This window comes from Leucopleurus acutus (genome assembly GCF_964270905.1).
Source record: "Leucopleurus acutus genome assembly, chromosome: 11".
NCBI lineage: Eukaryota > Metazoa > Chordata > Mammalia > Artiodactyla > Delphinidae > Leucopleurus > Leucopleurus acutus.
In genome coordinates this window covers 38152660-38175391 of record NC_139152.1, presented here as the reverse complement: position 1 = coordinate 38175391, position 22732 = coordinate 38152660, and the positions used below count along the sequence as shown (strand labels likewise).

The 22732-nt window shown below is 42.1% G+C and overlaps 1 protein-coding gene across 1 annotated transcript in view; it reads left to right on the top strand.

Moving 5' to 3' along the window:
• SLC38A1 (solute carrier family 38 member 1) overlaps nucleotides 1-22732 on the top strand; it is a 68157-nt gene that overhangs the window by 27239 nt on the left and 18186 nt on the right. The window contains exons 3-4 of the mRNA XM_082850806.1: nucleotides 4557-4632; nucleotides 4919-5034. Coding sequence (XP_082706932.1) covers nucleotides 4557-4632; nucleotides 4919-5034 — 192 coding nt within the window. The remainder of the gene's footprint in view (nucleotides 1-4556; nucleotides 4633-4918; nucleotides 5035-22732) is intronic.

Genomic DNA, 22732 nt, shown 5'->3' with positions numbered 1-22732 from the left:
TCGTTGAAATATTAATAGATTATCCTAGCTGTAGCCAGGCAAATATTCACATATTTTAATATTTATCTACTGTTGCTCTAATCTCCATGAATAGTTATTGCTGTTATGACCCAGGAAGCTTCTAACAAAGTTTGAGAGTCTTTCATTAAGATATTTCTTAATGAGGAACTCTTGTCACTACACCTTACATCAGCCTTTTTTCCCCTTGGTCCCTATATGTCTTCCAGAGTTCATGAACTACATTTGTATCATCGGGAGGACCCTTGAAAAGTTACCCCTTCTCTTCTTCTAATGTCTTTTCTATACCTTAGGGAAGAAGATACCATAACTTCTTCCCATATTCAGTTTTCATTTCAGAAAATTCTTCCCTGGCTTTAATTGCTCCTGCTACAACGAAAATCTGTTTTCTCCTATTTTGGGTAGAGTTTATCCACCAGATAAGGCTTTTCTCACCTCTCAGTCTTCTCTTTAAATGCCTTTAAATGCCTATTTCTTTAATTCTTTCATGTTTTCCAGTCTCTCAGTTACATGCTTCTTTCCTCCTTTTCTCTTTTCCTTTTTTATAGACTGTTAGTTTCAGGGAAAGAGCTAGGAAAGGTCATTTAAGTTCAACCACTCATCTCTTTTGTGTTATAAATCTTCCAATGGAACACTGTAACCTAGTAAGAACCTGACTGGTAGAGATTAAAATAGGAAGATTATCTTCCCATTGTACAACCCATCCTTAACTGGGTTGTTGTTGTTGTTGATTGATTTTTGGCTTCAAATAACTGCTCTGTATTGCTTGTCTCCCTTCACACTACCTTAGTATAACGCCTACATCCTTTTTAAGGCTTTGTTGAAGGTCAGCATGACAGCCACTGTAGATTTTTGTTTTGTTTTGTTCACAGAACAATTGGCTGCCTAAGAGTTGATCAGATTCTGCTTTATGGGTACAGAACGACCCACTGAAAATGCTTTTTTAATAATACTTTTATCATTCCCAAGACCGCATGTCAAAGACACCTTCTCCAATAGCTCATTTTTAAGTCAATAAAGAGGTCTTTGCCAGAGGTCAGTGCTTTTTAACATGAAATTGCATTTTTAAAATGGTGAGATAACAGAAACTTGTGATAAGCTGCTTGACCTAGTTATTATAAATGGACTTTTCCATTACAAAAAAAAGGTTGGTTTTATTTTGTTTTAAAAAAAAGTTTGCAGAAATACAAAGCAAAGATCGAAAGGCAGAAGGAAAAGTTGAAATACCGTAAAGAGAATACAGAGGCTTTATCTGAGTACTCCGTTCTTACTGAGCGAGATTTCCCTGCAGCCTAAGCTACTCCCTAGTTCCTCAATGGAAGAGGCGCATTTGGTTTATGGAGGGTTCCTCTGAGTTGCTAACACATGGGCAGGTACATAGAAGGAGGAGCTAAGGGAGTGAGAACATGACACCACCACTCTGGATGCAAGATGAGCTTAGTGCCACAGTCTGTGCTACAGAAAAATCGTAAGTAGGTCAGAGTCAGAAAACTGCGTTCAGACCAGAACATCCGCAGACTCATGGAAGATGAGGGTTGTGAACGGGCAGGAAGGCATTGGCAGGGAGGAGGATGGAGGGTCTCTTGAGGGGAGAGTGGATTCCTAGCGGTACTTGGTTTTCAGTCTCTATTCTCAGAATGCCCTGGTCTTATCTTGATCCTCACCGCCTCTTGGGAAGACCGTTTGGAAGAGCAGGGGGAGCTAAGATTGAACAGTGGGGCAGAATCAAATTCAGCAGTACCTGGAATTTGCAGGGCGAGCAGTTTGGACTCGAAACTTTTTCAGTGGGAGCACCAGTGAAGATATTTGGGAAAACCTATTAAGTCTTACTGTAGAAAATAGACAGAAAGAGGCAGAATCAGGAAGCACTCAAAGCACTATTTGTTTTAATGTGCTTTTTCTTGGTTACTCATCACAACAGCTCTGCAGGTCACTTGCATTATTCTCATCCTGCAGAAGCGCTGCCGCAGAGAGCTGGCAAGCATGCAGGGGCCTCTTCTTCCTCCCCTTCCATTGCAGTGTTTGACCCTGTTGAATGCCCCTGCATCCAGGTGCCTTGATCCGGTTCTTCTCTATCAGTCTTCTGCCGCAAGTCTGGGGAGCATTGGCAGGCCAGGAACTTAGATCTGCCATAATAGGAGGTTTACTGGTGTTTGGTTTAGTTTCTTTGAAAACGTTCGGACTTTCCCCTTAATTTAAAAACAATGGAGATTCTCTTTGAAAAGCAATTCTCTCTGCAAGAAAGGCAAACAGGGGACCTTCTGGATAATGATTTGGTAGACTCGAGTTGGTTGTTGAAATTAGCCTGATTGTATCCAGTCTTTCATTTAACAGCCACACTAAATACGAGTCAATTTCAGTTTGGAAAGTCCAGCACCCCCATTTCCTTGGGCCGCCTGGGTGAAAAGGAAGGCTGCTCTCCCGGTCCCTCTCCAGCCAGATCTGTAAACCTCAGTTCTCGGGAAAGATTGAAAATGTTAAGGGCAAAAGCAGAGCCAAGGCTAGAGAACTGCCAGACGGGTCTCCAAAGACACAGCTTTCGTTATGTCATTCTCTTGCTAAGACCCTGCAATGCTGTTTCTCAGGCCTCGGCCCTTTAGTTTCCTCGGGCTAATCCCACCCAATAATGGTTTTTCCTTCTCTGGCTTCCTTGTCTCATCTCCATTTTGCATGGCCTGATGTTCCTATTCTGGTGTTAGCTGGTCTGGTCTCTCCTCAGCTGGAATGTCAGCTCCTGGGTTTCAGGAGACCTGGGTTTTCTTCACTTCCTTTTCATCTCTGACAGTCGCTGGACAGGTCCTAGGCAAAGGCAGATGCTGAAGGAAATAAACCGCAGGCCGCGCCGCTCATACCAGGTGGTGGCCTCAGGGGAAGTTCATAGTATCTATGTTGCCTGGCTTTGGTTTCTCCTGGCGAAATAATGCAGACCTGAAGAATATGGATTAAAGATGAAAACGGTAGACAGATAAAACCAACATTAATGATATATATCTTTCATTAAAACATGGTTTATGGTGAAATATAGCCTCATTAGAAAAAAGCATATGAGGGCTTCCCTGGTGGCGCAGTGGTTGGGAGTCCGCCTGCCGATGCAGGGGACACGGGTTTGTGCCCCGGTCCGGGAAGATCCCACATGCCGCGGAGCGGCTGGGCCCGTGAGCCATGGCTGCTGAGCCTGCACGTCCGGAGGCTGTGCTCCGCAGCCGGAGAGGCCACAACAGTGAGAGGCCCGCGTACCGCAAAAAAAAAAAAAAAAAAAAAGCATATGAAAATAGAATGTATAGTTTAAAGATATATGCCTCTTTAAGATAGTCCAATTCAAGTGGCTTTATATTTATTAGTGGAAAACGCACTGATTATTTCTTACTTAGACCAGATAATAAAACTTCCAGAAGGAGAGCCGAAAAGCACCCCTAACATGTCTTAACTAATACATGTGCAGTTTGCTTATGAATAGACTTTTCTTTGACAATAGCACTTAAAGTTCTGATATTAATCCCGAATGTATTTGCTGGTCCTTCGAGCATTCTGAATTCCTCCTTCTGTATATTTGTGTATACTTTACTCCACTCACCCTCTCTGAATCTTTCCCACGTGTTGCTCTTCCTCTGTGCCTGGAGCTGTACTTATGTTTTACATGTGCTCTCATTTAATTCTCCCAGTAACACTATGAGATAATATAATAGCATCGTTCCCGTTTCACAGATCAGGAAACTGGGGTAGCATACTCAGGCCCTCAGAGCAAGTGAGAATTTGAACTCACGTTCTGAATCCCATGCTTGCTTTAAGCCCTACTAGCTCTGCCTCTAACCATGGACCATATGCCCTGCTTCCTCCACCATAATTTCCTGTGGGCTACTGCTGCATCACTTATTACACACCCCCATATCTCCCACATTGCCTGGTCTAGTGACTCGCATATAAGCAGGTGCTGAAAGAATGTGTGATGGGAAAAGAGTTGCTTTCCTTTTTGCTGGGGGGAGGGAATTCCTATGTAATACCTTTGTGCTCCAGGAATGTGAGCTCAGAAGGAATCCTGCCTCCAATATTCTTTTAAATGCCAGCTTTATAGTATTCTTGACATCATCTAATTTTCCGTTAGAGAACAATCTATGTAAAAGTTAACTTGCATTGCATATAATGTTTTAATTTATTCGTATTAAAATGATTCAAAATCTATAGCTCTTTTTGACTTACGGTTGTCTTTCATTTCCTCTCAAGATGAGCGCCTGCTGTTTGCATTGTTTTGTGCTAAGTAGAGTGAGGGATATAAAAAGGAATGAGGCAAGGGGTCTGCCCTTGGAGCACGTTTAGTTTATTTGGTAAAACAAGAATGTGGACAACTAACACTGGCAAAAAAAACCCAAACCAAAACAAAAATGAGGTAGGGAGAGTGGTTGAATAGGACTATAAACTCTTAAGTAACTGGTTGATAACTTTTTATGTGTGATGTTTTGGTAAGTAATAAATCATTTAGTCATGATGTTAAATTTTCAAGTCATTATCACGAAATTAAATCATAATACGTCTCTTTACAGCAAGTTTATTTCTGATCGTGAAAGTAGAAGGAGTCTCACGAACAGCCATTTGGAAAAAAAGAAATGTGATGACTATGTAAGTGTCATTATAATAAAGTTTGCTTATTTTTCAAAATTACGTAAATTGTGACAGATGTTTAATTCATCCAGGATAGTACCAAAAACATAGCTATTTATTCACCGGGTTATTCCTCGGAGCCTCTGTATTTTCTCCTAAAACCCATTTAAAAAAAGTAACTAGACCACTAAGAAAGGATTCCTCGAACTTCATTTCCCTGTTGGTTCCTGATAGTGCTTTCTTTAAAGGCTTTGGCGTGACGATCTGTCTTGAGGACTCTTTTGCTTAATGTGTCTCTGTTCAGATTCCAGGAACAACCTCCTTGGGCATGTCTGTTTTTAACCTAAGCAACGCCATTATGGGCAGTGGGATTTTGGGACTCGCCTTCGCCCTGGCAAATACCGGAATCCTACTTTTCCTGTGAGTGTTGACACTGCCGTACCTTTCATTTAAAAAACTGTATTTTCTGTAGGTTTCTGTTCATACACAGAAGACATTGGAAGTATTTTGAAATAGTTCTTATTTCTTTCTATGTTTTACTAACTTGGCTAAGTTACAGTGCATCCTTCTATATTGTTTGTTTGAATGATTTTCCAGGAAGCACCTCATGTTTATAAGAAAGTAAAAGGAGAAAATCTTGTCATTAATCAGAAATACCAAAATAAGCACTTGCAAAAAGGATAAAAGATTTGAAAATAGCACTTTTTGTATTTTTGGACTCTAGACTTGTCACTTTAAATCTCAGCTATCAATAAATGGTGAAAATATTGAGGTGTTTAATCCATCCAGTCACCACTTTGGTATTGGATAGCTGTGGAACACATACTACATCCAAAGGTAACTGCAAATTCGTTTGTAAGAAATATTCAAGAAGCATAGAAGTTTTCAGTGTTTTAAAGATGAGAAATTACTCTGTACTTTCCCCCTGAGATTCAGTGAAAAGAAAATGGGCAATTTTCTTCTGAAATAAGTTCATCTCAAACTGTTGAATGAGATTTTCTGCACATGTACAGAGAGCTTAATTTCAGTTGGAATGAGATGAAGACAGATCATACAATTTATACCAGGAAAATTCCCACCCAGCCTGATTTCTCAGACCTCAAAGGAGTAACAGTGGTGCTTTCACCCCTGACGACACTCATGCTCTTCACTGGGCTTGCCCAGGAGTCATCATTGCCAGACCCATCATTTCCTTGGAAGCAGTGACCAAAATGTCTACTAATCCTGCAAGTTGTGTTTATTCCTTTAGAAAGACTTAGAAGACTGTGATGGAAGTGCATTGCTACCCATGCCACTACTCAGGCATCAGAAATGCCCATCCAGGCTGCACCATATTGGTCCACAGCACTAGGGATTAATAGTCATACTTTTGTGTGTAAACCCACTAGAGGTATCCATCCTAGAATCAGAACAGCTCTGTGTAGGACAATGAATCTAATACATTACCTTCCTCTTGTCAACCTAACCAGTAAACCCAACTGTAGCCTCCTCGCTTTATTGCCCCGGCTGGATCTTTCTAGGTGGTCTTTCTGTTTACGTATATCATGAGCCAAGTGGCAGGTTTTAGGGTAAAATGACAGGAGTTGGATAAAATATTTCTGTGGTGATACTTTTTTTGTATATGTGAAATTCTGACCCTGTGACGATACCATAGATGGAGTTTGAGTAGCTACACTTGTGAAATTCAGTGCATTGACATGAAACACCTGACTGCTAATCTCAACTCCTCTTCTGAATTGGCTGTATAGTCCAGCAAGTTACTTAGCTATTCTGAGCTTCAATTCCCTACCCTTTGAAACAAGGAAATGGCACTAGAAAAATCTCAGAACCCTGTTCACCTCCAAAACCCTATGGTCTGTGACAATTTTCAGTCATTCCAAAGCTGGAAATATGTTTGGTTTGGACATGTGTTTTACACTGATTGCTTTCTTTTTAATTATTGTAATATATCAAGTAGTTATATGTTAACATAGGATAAAGAGTCATTTCTTTGGTGATGATAACAAGAACAGCTCTTGTGGCTCTTACTCTATGCCAGAAACTGCTCAGAGTGTTTTTGTTTTGTTTTGTTTTGTTTTCTTGCGGTACGCGGGCCTCTCACTGTTGTGGCCTCTCCCGTTGCGGAGCACAGGCTCCGGACGCGCAGGCTCAGCGGCCATGGCTCACGGACCCAGCCGCTCCGCGGCATGTGGGATCTTCCCAGACCGGGGCACGAACCCGCACCCCCTGCATCGGCAGGCGGACTCTCAACCACTGCGCCACCAGGGAAGCCCTCTTCATCTTTTTTATGTAGCCAGGGCTTTTGTTTTTATTTTGTCTTTTCTGGACACTTGCCAAATCTCTTTGTTCCCAGTGTTTCACAATGCTGTGTCTTGCTGTGTGCCTTTTTTCCTCCATTGTGTCAGGCAGCTGGTACATCTTTTCTTTTAGAAATTCATGGTCTTCATTTCTGGGACATTTTCTTACATTGTTGTGTTGATGAATTCCTTCCTTCTCTTTCTCTTTTCTCTCTTTCTGGAACTGTTACCAAGATTTGGGACCTTCTGGACTAGCCCTCTAACTCTTTATTCTTTTCTTTATTTTCATTTCTAAAGTTTTTCACTGTACTCTCTGGAATATGCCACCAATTTTTTTCCAACTCTTTACTGAATGTTTTATTTCTCTTATTATTTTTTTATTTACAGGGGCTTTTAAACTTTCTTTGAATGTTCCCTTTTTATATTATTTTGTTTCTGTTTTACAATTTCATTGTTTTCTCTGAGGATTCTAGTAATGGTTTTTCTCTCTTATGGAAAATTTCAGACATCAAGTAGAGAGTCTAAAATATCCCTGTATTCCCTTCATCTCATGACCATGCTTGTTTAGTCAGCCCCTCACCCAGATTGTCTTGAAGAAAATCTCAGCCATCACATCGTTTCATCCATAAATATTTCAGTGTACTTCTCTAATATATAAGGACTGTAAAAACATAACCATGATATGCCATACCCAGAAAATTAACCACAGTTCCTTATATCATCAAATACCCAAACAATATTTAAATTGCTCTGCTTACCTTATTTTTAAAAAGCAATTGGATTGTTTAAATCAGTACTCAAATAAGGTCCATATACTACAATTGGTTGTTATGTGGTTTAAGTCTCTTTCACTCTATAGGTTCCCCCATTTTCTTCTGTTCTTTTCTGCGCAGTTTATTTGTTGAAGAAACTGGACCATGTATCGTATAGTGTTTCCCATAATCTGAGTTCTGCTGATTGTATCCCTGTGATGCAAGTTGATTTTTCTGTTTATTTTGGACTCTTTCATTTTAGAATCTTTCCTTAGATGTCAGGTTGCCCTTCTCTGTCTGCTGTATTCAAGAATTGCAGGGGGTGGACTGGAACAAGGCTAATTGGAGCCTGGTACACATGAGTGGGGTTTGTTGGAAATAGCTTCACTAGAGTTGCTGTCAGTAGCCCTTTCCTTGGGGAACCAGCCGTGTCAGTTTCTTCTTGGCTGTTCAGATCACCCAGGAAAGATCCTCCAGTCACCTGCCTGTAGGGTCTGGGCACTGCTGCCATCTTTATGGGAACCAAGTTGGGGGAAAGGGCTTGGGTGAATATCTCTGTGCATGTGTCCACCCACTCCTAGTTTTCATTACAGAACCCCTCCCTCACAAGTTGTGCTGAGTCCCTCGCTCAGAGACTTACACTTTATACTTTTCAGAGAATATATTTTCTGTATATTTATGTATCTTTTGCCAAGATGGGAGAGGAGCAGTCACTCTGCTTTACAGAGTAGGTGCCTGGTCTGGGGAATCTAGCTATTTCTTGAAAGAAGTTCAACAGATGCTCTTTATTTTAGTTCATGCTGTCCATTGTTCCCTACTTCCAGTAATGCCACCAGGGCCTTTTGGGAATTCTGTGGTGTAAATTGGATCGGTCTTGGCTTTCTCCACGCCAGTTTAAGACTCAGCTCTGTCCACCTTCCAGCTTCCGAATTTTTGTTACTATCGTCTCTTCTCTGCTGTTCTTACTATCCTAGCAGTTTTATGCCTTAAGAAATCGCTTTACTGGATTATTGGGGCCAGGGGAGCAGGAGTAAATTCTTGTTTTCAACCTACCATTCCTGGAATTTGGTTGATTTTTAGTTATACTGGTTCAGGGATAAGTGATCTCTTATCTCATGACTTCAGTTTCTGATTGAGACCAAGAATTGGGTAAAGGTGACTTTTAGAGTTGCCGGAAGATTTCCTCTGGGTAAAACTCTCATAGGTTGTTTGGTTCTTTGCAAGACGCATGAATAGCAAGCACAACACACCAAACCTTCAGGTTAAAGCTCATGAAGGTAGTTGTATAGAGACCCAAACGTACAAGTTTTTCACAGAATGCAGAGCTCTCCTACCTCAGAACAAGGGCTCCCTCTGTGTTATAAAACCAGCTGTTCCCACAACTGCTCAAGCCAAGAAGCAGTTGGCAGGAAGAAGATAATTCATCTGGTGCAGGGCCCCGTTCCAGACTCATATTGGCCAAGGCAGAGAAAGAGCCCAAGGCTGTCCCGGCTTCTTTAGAAAAGCAGCTGGGAAGGCTCCTCCGTGTCTCACTGAGGCTGGGGTGCTGGGCTCCTCATTGGAGTCATCTGGAAACTTGCTGGGGTGATTTCTTTTTGCTGGATGAGTTTGGGGCTCATTTTGGGGGCCTGACTATAATGGCTGTCATTCCTGTTTAACACACGTCTGATTCAGCTCGATTCAGTGAATTCAGCCCTATTATGAGAATGCTGTGAGGTTTTGTGTTATCCTAAATCCTGAGGCCTTATAATTGCATTGGAGGAACCGGAAGTATGCTAGTGGTGAATCTCAGTGGACAGTTGTTCTGAAGGTATATGTTCTCTGTTGGCAGTAAAATGGGGCTGTTCCCTGAGGCAGCAGTTTGGGGATGTGCTGAGGCACGGGTAAGGGTCAAATGCACCTATTGAATTGAGTTTTCCTGAGTGGGATCCAAGGGAAAGGCAAAGGGTGCTGAAGAAATCTCTTTCCCCTGCATCCTCCTCTTCTATTGCTACTCTTTTCCCACAGCTTCCCCATAACTCCATCATAGCAAAAGTAGGAATTAAAAGTAAATATTGGGCTTCCCTGGTGGCGCAGTGGTTGAGAGTCCGCCTGCCGATGCAGGGGACACGGGTTCGTGCCCCAGTCCGGGAAGATCCCACATGCCGCGGAGCGGCTGGGCCGTGAGCCATGGCCGCTGAGCCTGCGCGTCCGGAGCCTGTGCTCCGCAACGGGAGAGGCCACAGCAGTGAGAGGCCCGCGTACCACAAAAAAAAAAAATTAAATATTAGCACAGAAGAATGATGGCTTTTGTTTTGTTTATTTCACGTTACCATCTTCCCAAATAGGAAAGTTACATTTTCTAAAGATTTCTATTAAACGCATACGTTTTATAGAGAATTAATCTCTGAAGAGCATGTGATCTCACTGTGCTAGGTAAATGAGAGGTTTATTACACCATATGGAATCTGATAAAGTAATAAATGCTTTATATTTTCCCATAACTTCTTAGCATGTATCATTATTATTTATTATTATTTTAATCATGTAACCTTTAAGTTTAAAACCATGGAAAATGAGAATGTAATTCATGACATTGCTGGGAGCTCAAAGAGATGTTATAGTTTACCATAAACACTGAGTTTGTAAACAATCTGTTTGAAATGATAATTGTGAAACAGCGTTACAATCTGAATGAAACAATAGTTTAAATTTTATTTTGGTTGATTTTAATTCCTGCCTTTTTTTGGTGTCTTCCATTTTCTTTCTCACTGGGGTAGTGGTTGTGAGAATAAAAAAGATAATGTATCTAAAAGCACTTTGAAAAGGGGCACGCAAGAAGATATTTATTAGTTAGTACAACCCTATAGGGCTGCTATAAGAAACTGAGTGAGCGTGTGTGTGTGTGTGTGTGTGTGTGTGTGTGTGTGTGTGTGAGAGAGAGAGAGAGAGGGAGAGGGAGAGAGGGAGGGAGGGAGAGAGACGGAGATGGAGAGAGTACCAGCAGTGCCTGGTACCTAGTAACACTATGTACTAAGTGTTTGTTAAAGTATTAATTAGGTAGTTACCAAATAATAGTTAACATTTATTGAATGGTAACTATATATACCATGTTATCTCATCTAATCCCCACCAACAACACTATGAAGTAAATGTTAGTCCCATTTTACAGATGAAGTAACTGAGGCTTAATAACAACTTAGAAAATAGGGGAGCCAGGGTTCCATGTTCCATCCAGGATTTCTTGAGTCTAGAACCTGAGTGATCTAAGACACTATACTGCCTTTTAGTGATGCCTTCAGAAGCCAAACTTACATTATTAATGTACTTCTTGAGACAAATTTTATTCTTATCAATGGATACTTGCAAGTTAATCCTTTAGCTCTTTAAAATCCCCTTGTAAAATCAGTCAGTGTTCCTGAACTATTTTACGACTGTTCCACCAAGAACCGTCACCTTTATTGTAATGAAAATAGTTCAGCAATACCAAGGGTACGAAATTGTGTATCAGGGGTGGCCATGTTCCTGGTCGCAGCAAGTCCAATACATGCCTCTAGTATATTGTAAAACCAGTAAACTTTTTGAACTGCTTCATATTGTCATATCTGTGCCTGACTTTGCCTCATGTGCTATTTAAGATTTCCCACTGCCCTTGAACTTAATTCCTTCCAGGGCTTTAACTAAACTTTTTGTAATTAAGAATTGAAAACCAAGAAATAGCAAAGTCAAATAACACCAAGTTCGTTATTAGGGAATTGGTTAAATAACCATAGTAGTTCCATAAAATGGAATATTAGACTACTATTTAAAGGAGTAAGATAGACTTACATGTACTGGTATTGAAAAATTAAAAACAAACTGAATATTGGGTGGAAGTGAGGATGGGGGTAGATTGCGTAATATGTGCCTATATTACACAGACTGTTTGGGAGGGTAAACAAGAAAACTGTTGACAGTGGCTACTTCTGGAGGGTGACACGCGGTCTGGGGGTGGAGTGGGAGTGGAAAGTTTACACTCTTTAAAGTATCTTTTTACCATGTGCTTTAGGGGAAGAACCTAGTTGAGAAAACTGTTTTTTAGAGAACTTCAAATCACTGCGATAAGATTTTTCCTCTTTCTCTTTCCTGCAAAAAACTTGAGAAAAAAATATTTTCGGTGTCACTATTTAGACCACAAGAGCTAGAATGAGCGATCAGTACAGTGCCACCTGCTCCAAACTGCATTTTCACCACACTTGCCTGCAGACGGCCTTTGCATCAGCTACACCAGCCTCCCTCTCTTCTGTAGGGGCCGCAGGCACCGTGCCCATCACCTCAGCCTTTCTGCCACCCCCCCCTCCCACGCCGTCCCTGTGCTTCTGAATCCTGATGGTCCCATGAGACCCAGGTCCGATGCCATCTCCAAAAGTGTTTCTCTGATCCTCCCAGGTAGAAGGAAAGATCTCCCTTCCTTCTCTTTTTGGTGTAGCCTTTATCTTTCTAATAGCAAGTATTACTTCCATTATTTAGGCGTATATATTTTGTTCCCTATTGAACACTGAGCCCTACAAGGGCAGGATTAATGTCTTCCTTGTCTCTCTCCCCACGACAGGATCTAGAACAGTGGTTGCCTATAGCTGATTCTCAATAAAGTTTCCCTGAAATGAAAGAATATGTAAAAATTAGCATAGTCTTACATAGTCTTACAAGGCTTTAGGGCAAACAATGGCTCTCATAATTTTGCAAACTTAGCAGAGGGAAAACATCAACTCTGAGGTTTAGTTCACCTTCAGATTTAAAGTAGGCTCTGGAGATGTAATGAAAATTATAGAAGTTTAGGAAGGGACTCACCACCCATTGGTTACTTTCCTGGGAATGCCTCCTTCATTTGAAAATTCAAAATAGTTAGAGACTGTTAAGGAGTACTGTAGGAGGTTAGCACTGCATTGCTAAAAGGGCGTTTGTTGCTAAATTGCTGTTTGCAAAAAGGACAGTAATTGTCATTGTCAGTTTACAGCAATTACCTTCACTTTGTGGTGGATTGTTTGTTCCAGTTGTAGGTGAATTCTTCTCTCTCTCAGTATTTACCTTTGTGGACCATTATCACTTATCATTATCCTACCAAAAGGCAACATTGTATTGTCTATAATCACAGTGTTTACAAACAAATCAGTAAATAGCCATGCCGGTAAAGATAAATCTATAAAATGAGGACTCTATAAACAAAGATCAGACTACCAGGTGCCTTCTCTCTTTAAATTCGGTGTTTTACAATTCAGCCTGCATAACGGGTAGGCAGAAATGGAATTAGAACAGACCCATCAACACGTTGCCCTAAGTCCTGTTCAGATATTATAGTTATTTGATCGTTACTATCGTGTCACAAAAATGGGCTTCTTGTTCTTTCAAGAGGTTTGCAGTCTCAGATAACTGCCTCAGCATAGCTCTCTGGAGTTTCTAAATCATTTTCAGCAAATTCTACCAAATTGGAGTGAGACTGCAGTGTACCTTTGCAAATACTCTGCATGTTCTTGAACTGTCATTGTCTGTGACTTTCCATATATTCCCAAAAGTTTGAATCACACCCACCAAGGTGATAATTTTGCTTTTAGCAGTAACAAAGATGGTTTGTGTGATATCTCTCAAGTCATTCCTGGTAAATGTTAAGTTGTCTTCTCTGTGGGCTCCTAAGCAGGCAATTCTTTGCCTCCTAAGGAAAGACCAAATTGGATTTTGTGATATCAAAACAGGGCGATGAAGAGGAAGTCAATAGGAAACGCTGCTCTTCTGATGATCCGAGGAGGTCCCTGGGTAGAGGCACACTCATCTTATGTCTTACGTCAGTCGCTTACTTGTTTTCAAAATTCTTTGAGTTATAGTCTCCGTTCCTTAGAAATGATTTGAAGAGAAAATTGTTGTCCTTCAGCTGGCAGCAAAAATCATTGGCATCAGAGTCTCTTGTTTGGGAACAATAATACTGGAAGAGGAGCAGTGGCACATTCAGGCTTGCCAGCATTAGAAATACATGTAGAAAGGACAGTGGCAGTGCCATTGAACTCTATTGAAATTCACTGGATGAAGAACTTTTCAGAAATGGGCAAATAGGAAAGGGGGAAGGGGTGTTGTGCTAAAAATGAGTGCCTGTTTTGTAAACAGAGTTGGCAAGTGTAGGTGATGGGTCCCACCCACTGTTTTTAAAAGTTGAGCAGTTATGCTTAGTTGATGAGTCATCTGATATGTGTCTGATAAGGGGGGTTCCAAGAAATCGATTCTCTTGGCCCCAGAGACGTAGGAGTGTGGTGTGTGTGTGTGTGTGTGTTTGTGTGTGTGCGAATGTGGGAGAGTGTGTACACTGAGCTCGCTCAGTCCTGCCTGTGCTGTGTTGCATCGGGTGCCCCGGTACTACCCAAGGACAGCAGCGTGGCCCCCATTTTGGGGCCCCGTGTTTTTCTCAGTCTGCAAGAGGCAACTTAACTAAACTGTCTAAGGTTTTAACAGTACTGTTCACGGCCGTGATGTGTAGAATGCCTTTAACATTTACTCTTCTGGGTTACAGTAGGACAGATGTGTATCTGCACAGTTGATCCAAATAGTCCAGAAATTTGGACTTTCCAGAGTAGCTTGAACTTTTCTTACTCATAGAGTGGTAGTTGGTTTAGTAGATTAGAAAACTGCCCTGATGTGGGCCAGTTAGTTTTGCTTTGTTCTATGGCCACACGCTTCACCTTTCATCAGGCACATGGTATTAATGATCTACATCTGTATCAGGGTCGGCAGACTATAGCCCAAAAACCAAGGCCCCCTGCAGCCTCTGTTTGTATGGCTTTTACTTTTTTAAAGGGTTAAAAAAAGAAGGTAGTTATAAAGTATACATTGTTTCATGGAATCTTTATAACAATCCTATTTATCATCCCCATTTTACAGATAAAGAAGCTAAGATTCACAGAGGCTGAGTAACTTACCCAGGATGACACCAGTTGGGCGTGGGATGGGGGAAGGGAGGGCAACGAAGGTGTATTCCTCTTAACTCTCCCATCTCTCCTTAAATGTGCGTTGTTACCATGGAAACAGAGTTGCAAAGTGTGAATGGAGCCCGTAATCCATCATTCCTACTGGAATGGAAGTCCAAAATGCCCAACCAAGCACAGCATGTTCCTTTACCTAACGGTTATATGGAATTCTTGTCACTCAGGAGTCACAACTTTAGAGTGTGATAAAGGGGGCATCGTTTTGAAAGGTAAGGATCTAGGTTTGAGGAGAAGAGAAACTAGTGATCCTTGTGGAATGGAAGAAGAGGAAGGAAACGGTGTCTAGAGTTATAAATGGAGTGCCCACAAAACCGATAGCCTTCTACCAAGGACTGTAGGTAAAAACAGGAAGTGGTGGTGGCATCTGGTTTTCTTTCTTGCTGGTACAGCTTCCTCATTTAAACTCAGCCCTCCTCCTAACTTTCTTAACTTCTCAAAGCATCAACTAAACTGATAAATTCTATTTCTCTCCGCAAATCTCTTTTAAACACTTCTTTCTCTTTAGGATTGTATTAGATATTATTTGGTTTGGTCACCAGCGATGCATATTCCTTTCCTCAGACAAAACAAAGTATCTAATCAATAGTGAGGCTAGTTTAAGAGAAATTTTGCAGCACAGAAGTTCGATTTGCCTACACGGAAAGAAATGGAATTATACAAATAATTGATCCTCACCTGTTCCCTGCCCAGCCTTTAAAAACCATCCCTTTCATTCTCTAGTTCAATTTGTAAATATTACAAATAATCACATGCTACTAGATCCTAGTGTGCTGGTCCTCTGACCCTCAGAATGTTGAAATTTAATTAGGATGTAGTGACTAAGAAGTCTACTTTGGGTCTGAATAATTGGATGTTTCTGCTCCTTTCCATAAGCATTTCTTGAGCTCCTTAAATGAAATAGGGACTATATTAATGAGCTTGGGGCTTAAACAAATGCACACACCCCAAAAAGGGTTTGGAATAACAATACTTTTCATTTGAAAGTTTCCTTTATTTTTCATTTTAATAGTGTTATTGCAAAAGTTATATAATCATTAAAGACCGTTTTGAAAATGCGTAAAATAAAGTATCAAGAAATCACCCAAAGTCTTACTGTTAAAACAAGCTCTGTTAACATTTTGATATATTTTACTCTAAGTTTTTTGTCTTCTGCTTGGGTCTTGCTTTTTACACTGGCATCCTTCCGTGCACATTTGACTTTGGCAGACAATAGAGCATGGTGGGTAAGGACTCGAGTCAGACTACCAGGGTTTGAGGGCTCTGATGCTCACTTTGTGACCTTGGACAAAATACTCAATCTCTCTGAACTTCAGTGTCCTTATCTGTAAGGTAGATAGTAATAGTGCTACTCATAAGTAAAATATTGTAAAAAGTGCTTAGTGTGGGCCCAACATAGTGAATACGCTTAAATTTATTATTAGTGGTGATCAATAAAGTGTTTTATTAATTATACTGAATTCTCATTGAAGTAAATGAAAGCTCTAGGAGTACATTTGTATGTAAAATATAATTTTGAATTTGTCAAAATATTTATAACTTCCTCATGAATTAGAGTCTCAGAACAGCTTGTCCCCCTCTCCTAATTTTCAGACGTGTCTTCTTCCATCTAAGCTCTTGTTAAATAAACTTTCTCTGTGTGCCCTTTCCTCTCCATGTAAGCCTCTCCCACTGGCACCCCACAGGAACAAGGCTGCACCACCTACCTGCACGTACCTTCCAAACACCCTGCTTCGGACTGCAGCCTCCTCTACTTCCCTCCAAGGGCTCCCCCCTTGGATACTCCCACTGTGCCTGGCCTTAAATGTCATTGAGGACCTCTGTGCTTCCTTCCCTGTCCAGCTTAGATGCCACAGTCCTTCACTTAAACCCCTTCAGGTCTTCCCCACACCTGAAATTCCCTTCCTCCACTGGTGCTCTGTCACACTGGCCCAGAAAAGCCCTGAATCTGAGCTCTCTCATCGTACAGATGGGTGACACTTGAACTTCATCCTCGGTGAGCTCTCCAGCCCTTCCCTCATCCCCCACTGGCACTCTCTTCAGCAGTGTTTCTAAATCTTTATTCACTTCATAGAGATATTTCTCATAGGAAGAATGGGGGTGGAATGGAAGAGCAGCAGAGTGAGTGGAGATCAGAGGTGAATGAGAAAGTGGGGAGGAAAGTGCAGGAGGGCAGAGACAGCCTGGAAATGTGGAAGAAAGGAAGGAGGTAGAAGAGAGCTTGGGAGAGACCCGCACCCCAGGGAAGGACTGGAGAAAGATGATTGGCCAGAAAACAGAATGTTTCCTACCATTTGTCCAGTTCCCTTGTCCTGGGGATTTACATTTTCTTGCAGGTGATGAGCATCTATGTCTGCGAGTTTAGGAGTGAGGGGCTGTGGTTTGCTGGGAGATGATGTTAGATAAAAGCAGGACGAGCAACAAAGACCACTTTTCGTCCAGCAAGGTAGTTTTTATGTGGGCTCTTCTAATCATGAGGATGGTAAAGGTTTTATATTTTTTAATCAAATAATTCATTTATTCATCAAATATTTATTGGTACATTTTATGTGCCAGACACTCTCCCAGGCACTGAGGATATCAAAGAATAGAGAAACAAAGGTACTTGCATGATTAAAGAACATTAGAACGTTAGGATGCTTTTCAATTCAAGAAGGGTTTTGTGGGCACCAAGGGGCGGAGCATGGGTGCTCCGGCCCTGCCTCGGGTGCCAGCACGCATCTGCAGAGCCCTATGGCTCAGAGACACCCGTGAGCACAGGCTGAGCATGGTGGGAGCCGCGGCCACGTGAAGCCTCAGCGTAGAGATGCTGCTGAGACCAGCCTTTCCTAAATGACTTGGTCTGTCTTGGTCTCAGAGAAAAACACTAGCTTGTCAGTCGGTTCTTGGGCAGGGGATCTCCAGAACTCAAAGGAAAGTTGTGTAATTTTCTGGTGAGAAAAAGAAGAGGAACTACAGTAACAATTCATGTAGTAATTGCTTACTTGGATGGAGTGCCTCCCATGTGATAAGAACGAATTGCTCATCCCTCCTTTCTAGCTCTTTCTTCTTTGATTTTTTTTAAATTAATTAATTTATGTATTTATTTATGGCCGAGTTGGGTCTTTGTTGCTGCGTGCGGGCTTTCTCTAGTTGCGGTGAGCGCGGGCTACTCTTCATTGTGGTGCACAGGCTTCTCATTGCAGTGGCTTCTCTTGAATCGGAACACCGGCTCTAGGCGCGCAGGCTTCAGTAGTTGTGGTATGTGGGCTCAGTAGTTGTGGCTCGCAGGCTCTAGAGTGCAGGCTCAGTAGTTGTGGCGCACGGGCTTCGTTGCTCCGCGGCATGGGGGATCTTCCCGGACCAGGGCTCAAACCCATGCCCCCTGCATTGGCAGGCGGATTCTTAACCACTGCGCCACCAGGGAAGCCCTCTTCTTTGATCTTGACCCTCTCCCAGTTTCTGCCTTCTCAGATGAACAGCTCCTACTAGCTTGGAATGTTATTAATGAATTCTTCCCCTTGGACCTTCTCCCAGGAGGATGCAGTGGCCCTGTGTTCCTAGAGGAGCACCCCTCACCAGCGTAGACCTGACTCATCCCTGCTGTGGGCTCCGGGGCCACTGGAGCTCTGCTGAGATGCCTGTGCCCACCCTTGGTTACCGATGTTCCATTTTCTTCTCAAAGCAGAACTAAAAAGAGACAAGAAATGAACAGAAGCCTGGCTTTTTCCTAAGAACCTGCAGAAAGAGCTGTGCCCTAAGGTTGGGAGTGCAGGTGGAAGACAGATCAGCTAAAAGTAGGCCCCAGATCCACTTTGCTAGGCCCAGCTCAGCTCCTCGTTTGGGCTGAACTGACCACAAAAACGAAGATTATAGCTGTGCTCTTAGGATTTGGGATGGAGGGCTTGGCCTAGGGATTCACAGGGTTTCAGCCTATCTCAACCAGGTGTCAGGGTCTCCCAAACCATCTCAGGCCTTGCCCTTGTGGCTCCACCCATGGCACCCTGTCAACCAAGACCATTTATTTGGAAAACCCAGCCCCTCCCAGTTAGACGTTGACCCCATTGCTCCTTGCTGAGTTGTATTGTTGATTTGTAGTTCAGAGGTACAAAATTAGTTGGTAATTAAACTGTTACTTGATGTCACCAGCCTGAAATGCGGTCAGCTGGTAAGAAATAAAACAAGCATCTCTGGACATTATTAAAAAGAAAAAACTTTTATACTTTCAGCCACGTTTAGAAGAGGAAGGATTATATAGTGTGGTGAGCCTCGGGTCCCTTTTGGAAGGAAAGACATGGCAGTGTGGGGAAGAGTGTGGAGTTGAAAATACTTTAAAAATATATATCCTGGTGAGGTAAGTAATGCTCTACTACCCTTAGGAAGTCGACCAAAGGAAGCAGACAGGACTCGCTCTCACACTGAGCACCGGTCAGGGACTCACAGGAATGGTAATGGTTCAGCTGTAAATGCTTCCCTTCAGTGCAGTCTCACCTGGACAGCGGTGGGATCTGTGTCGCAGGTATTTACGCTGGATACCTGCAGGCAGCGTGGCGGGCAGTGTGGTGGCGCTGGTTCGGAGGTTGTGAGAAACAGAAACACTGAGATGGATATGCCGGGGGACCAGAGCTGGCAGCTTCCCATCCCGCCTGCTCCAGGCCGGTCCATGGACCAGCAGCATCAACACTGCCTGCGAGCACCAACAGAACCTCAGGTCCCATCCCAGACCTACAGAATGACAGTCTTCATTTTAACAAGATCCTAAGGAGATACGTATATACACATTGAAATTTGAGAATCGCTGCCTTGAACTCTGGCAAAGGAGAGAACAGGAGGAGTCATGCTGGGAGGGTTGGTAAGGGTTCTCTCTTTTTTGAGAGGAGCGGGTCCTGGAAGAGCTGAAAGCCCTCACCTGCGTGGCAGCCTTGAACACCCCCATCTGAGCTATTTCTGGATCCGCAGCAGTGACGGCTGCTTCATCTTCACCTCTTTCAAGGACTCTGACGCTCGGTTGAAGGATGTCGTATGATTTCTCGTTATATAGCTGGGCTGTTAAAAGATAGTCTCATCTCCCTTAAAGTGCTGGGAGGTTGGGTTTTTTTCTTTTGTCTTTTTTTTTTTTTTTGAGATATAATTTATAAAATTTCCCCATTTAAAGGATAAGATTTGATGAGTTTACCCAAATAGAGTTGTGGAATCACCACCACAACCATGGCATAGAACATTTCAGTCGCCTTAAGTGTGTTGGTTCCATTTATTGTCACAGCTTTCCATTTCATTAGCATAAAATACTTTAAAAAATGAAATTTTTTATAACATTATCCATATAATCTTTGGGTAAATTATAGAAGAACAAGAATCATAGTCCTATCAATATGATTCAAAACAATGACAGATAAATGTTTTTAAGATAGATGTTTAGATGTTCATTGTTTTAATGTGTGAGTCAAAATTTTCTTGCAGCAAATAGAGTAAAAATATCTAGGAATATTTAAGAAATCATGGAGGGACTTCCCTGGTGGCACAGTGGTTAACAATCTGCCTGCCAATGCAGGGGACACGGGTTCAAGCCCTGGTCCGGGAAGATCCCACATGCCGCGGAGCAACTAAGCCCGTGGACCACAACTACTGAGCCTGCACTCTAGAGCCTGTGAGCCACAACTACTGAAGCCCGTGCACCTAGAGCACATGCTCTACAACAGGAGAAGCCGCTGCAGTGAGAAGCCCTCACACCGCAACAAAGAGTAGCCTCCACTCACTGCAACTAGAGAAAGCCCGCACGCAGCAATGAAGACCCAAACTCAGCCAAAAATAAATAAATAATTTTTTTAAAAAAGCATATGAATTAAAAAAGAAAAATAATGGAGTATTGCCAGAGGACTGGAAATTGGCCAATTTCATCCCAGCTTTCAAAAGTAGTAAAAAGTGTATCCCAAACATTATTCTAGAGCAGATTATTAAATAGCTTATTTACATGCAATTACTGCAGAAAATACTGCTCCCTGGGGGCAAATAAGGTTTTCCTAAATAGTCGTGCTACCCTAACTTCATCTTTTGAGATAAGAGTGAACTGGTATAATAAGAACCTGCTGTATAAATAAATTAATTTAATTAAAGTTAAAAATTCAATAAAAATAAATTCTTTTCCAGAAAAAAAAAGAAAGAGTGAACTGGTAGGTCACCAAACCGGCTTAAGCAGAGTGTACCTTGATTTTAGCAAGATATTTGGCATCTCACGTGGCTTACAAATGAGATTCTAATCTTTGTAAATTCACTTATACTTAGCCAAGAGTCCGCTATGTGCTGTGTTTGGTATTGGAAGCAAACAGGTAAGTAGGACAGGCCATGACTGTGAATTAAACCATCGTGGCCTGTCCTACAGTCTAGTGGTGAAGAAACATAATAAAGCAATAGAACAAAAAGATACCTCTGGCTGCTGGATGGAGGATGGATCAGAGGGGTCAAGAAAAGGGAAACAGGTTATCACAGTTGCCCAGAAATTAAAGATGACAGTGGCTTGGATTAGAGTAGTGGCTGTGGAGATGGGAAAAAAAGAAGCGTATGGATTTGGGATATATTTTAGAGGCGGAAATGATAGGACATTTGCCAGTGAATTAGAGATGAGCGATGAGTGAGTAGATGAGAAGTCAGGGATGACCTCCAGATGTCTGGCTGGAGCAGTTGGCCGGACAGTGGGCCATTTTCCAGATGGGCTTGTTCCGTTCAGAAAGAACCAGTGACTTGGATGAAGGCAGACTCAAGATGGGAAGCTGGATGAGGTAGTTGATACATAAGGAAAAAGGATAACAATTTTAAAAATATCACAAGACTGGAAAGATAAAAGGTAATGAAAATAAGTGCAGAGCCTTATACTTGGCTTAAAAAAAAAAGAAGTGCACAGGATGGAACCAGGAAGACTGGCCTAACAGCAGTTCCCCCAGAAGCTCAACAAGAATGAAAAGTGTGACTTGCTTCCATAAAAATGAAAACCAAAATAGTTTGCCTTAAAAGAAGCAGGATGACTCCTGGGCATATACCCAGAGAAAACCATAATTCAAAAAGACACATGCAGGACTTCCCTGGTGGCGCAGTGGTTGAGAGTCCGCCTGCCGATGCAGGGGACGCGGGTTCATGCCCCGGTCCGGGAGGATCCCACATGCCGTGGAGCGGCTGGGCCCGTGAGCCATGGCCGCTGAGCCTGCGCGTCCGGAGCCTGTGTTCCTCAATGGGAGAGGTCACAACAGTGAGAGGCCCGCGTACCACAAAAAAAAAAAAAAAAAAAAAGACACATGCACCCCAGTGTTCACTGCAGCACTATTTACAGTAGCCACATCATGGAAGCAACCTAAATGCCCATCAACAGACGAATGGATAAAGAAGATATGATACATATATACAATGGAATATTACTCAGCCATAAAAAGGAACGAACTTGGGTCATTTGTAGAGACGTGGATGGACATAGAGGCTGTCATACAGAGTGAAATAAGTCAGAAAGAGAAAAATAAATATCGTATATTAACGCATATATGTGGAATCTAGAAAAACGGTACAGATGAACCAGTTCGCAAGGCAGAAATAGAGACACAGATGTAGAGAACAAACATATGGACACCAAGTGGGGAAAGCAGGGGTAGGGGAGTGGGGTGGAATGAATTGGGAGATTGGGATTGACATATATACACTAATATGTATAAAATAGAAAAGTAATAACTAATAGATAACTAACCTGCTGTATAAAAAAATTAAAGCAAAAAAAAAAGACATACAGATGGCCAAGAGGCACATGAAAAGATGCTCAACATTACTAATAAGAAGAATTAAAAAAAAAAAAAGCAGGATGTCCAACTCAAATTAATAATCTGACTGTGCTTTGCACGGTCTGGATCAAAACTAATGTGAGAGCATCCTGCTTTTCTAGGCTCACAGCCGTTAGAAAGGATGGATGAGAAACTGGACCACGACTGAGCTGTAAACAGCTGAACACTCCATCACAGGATGAACAGCTGAAAGTACTGGAGAAGTTCAAGTCAAAGAGCGCCATCTTAAAATGAGCACCGTCAGATGGACCTTTAGGTGGAGGAGGGGTTAGATTTCAAGTAGATTCAAG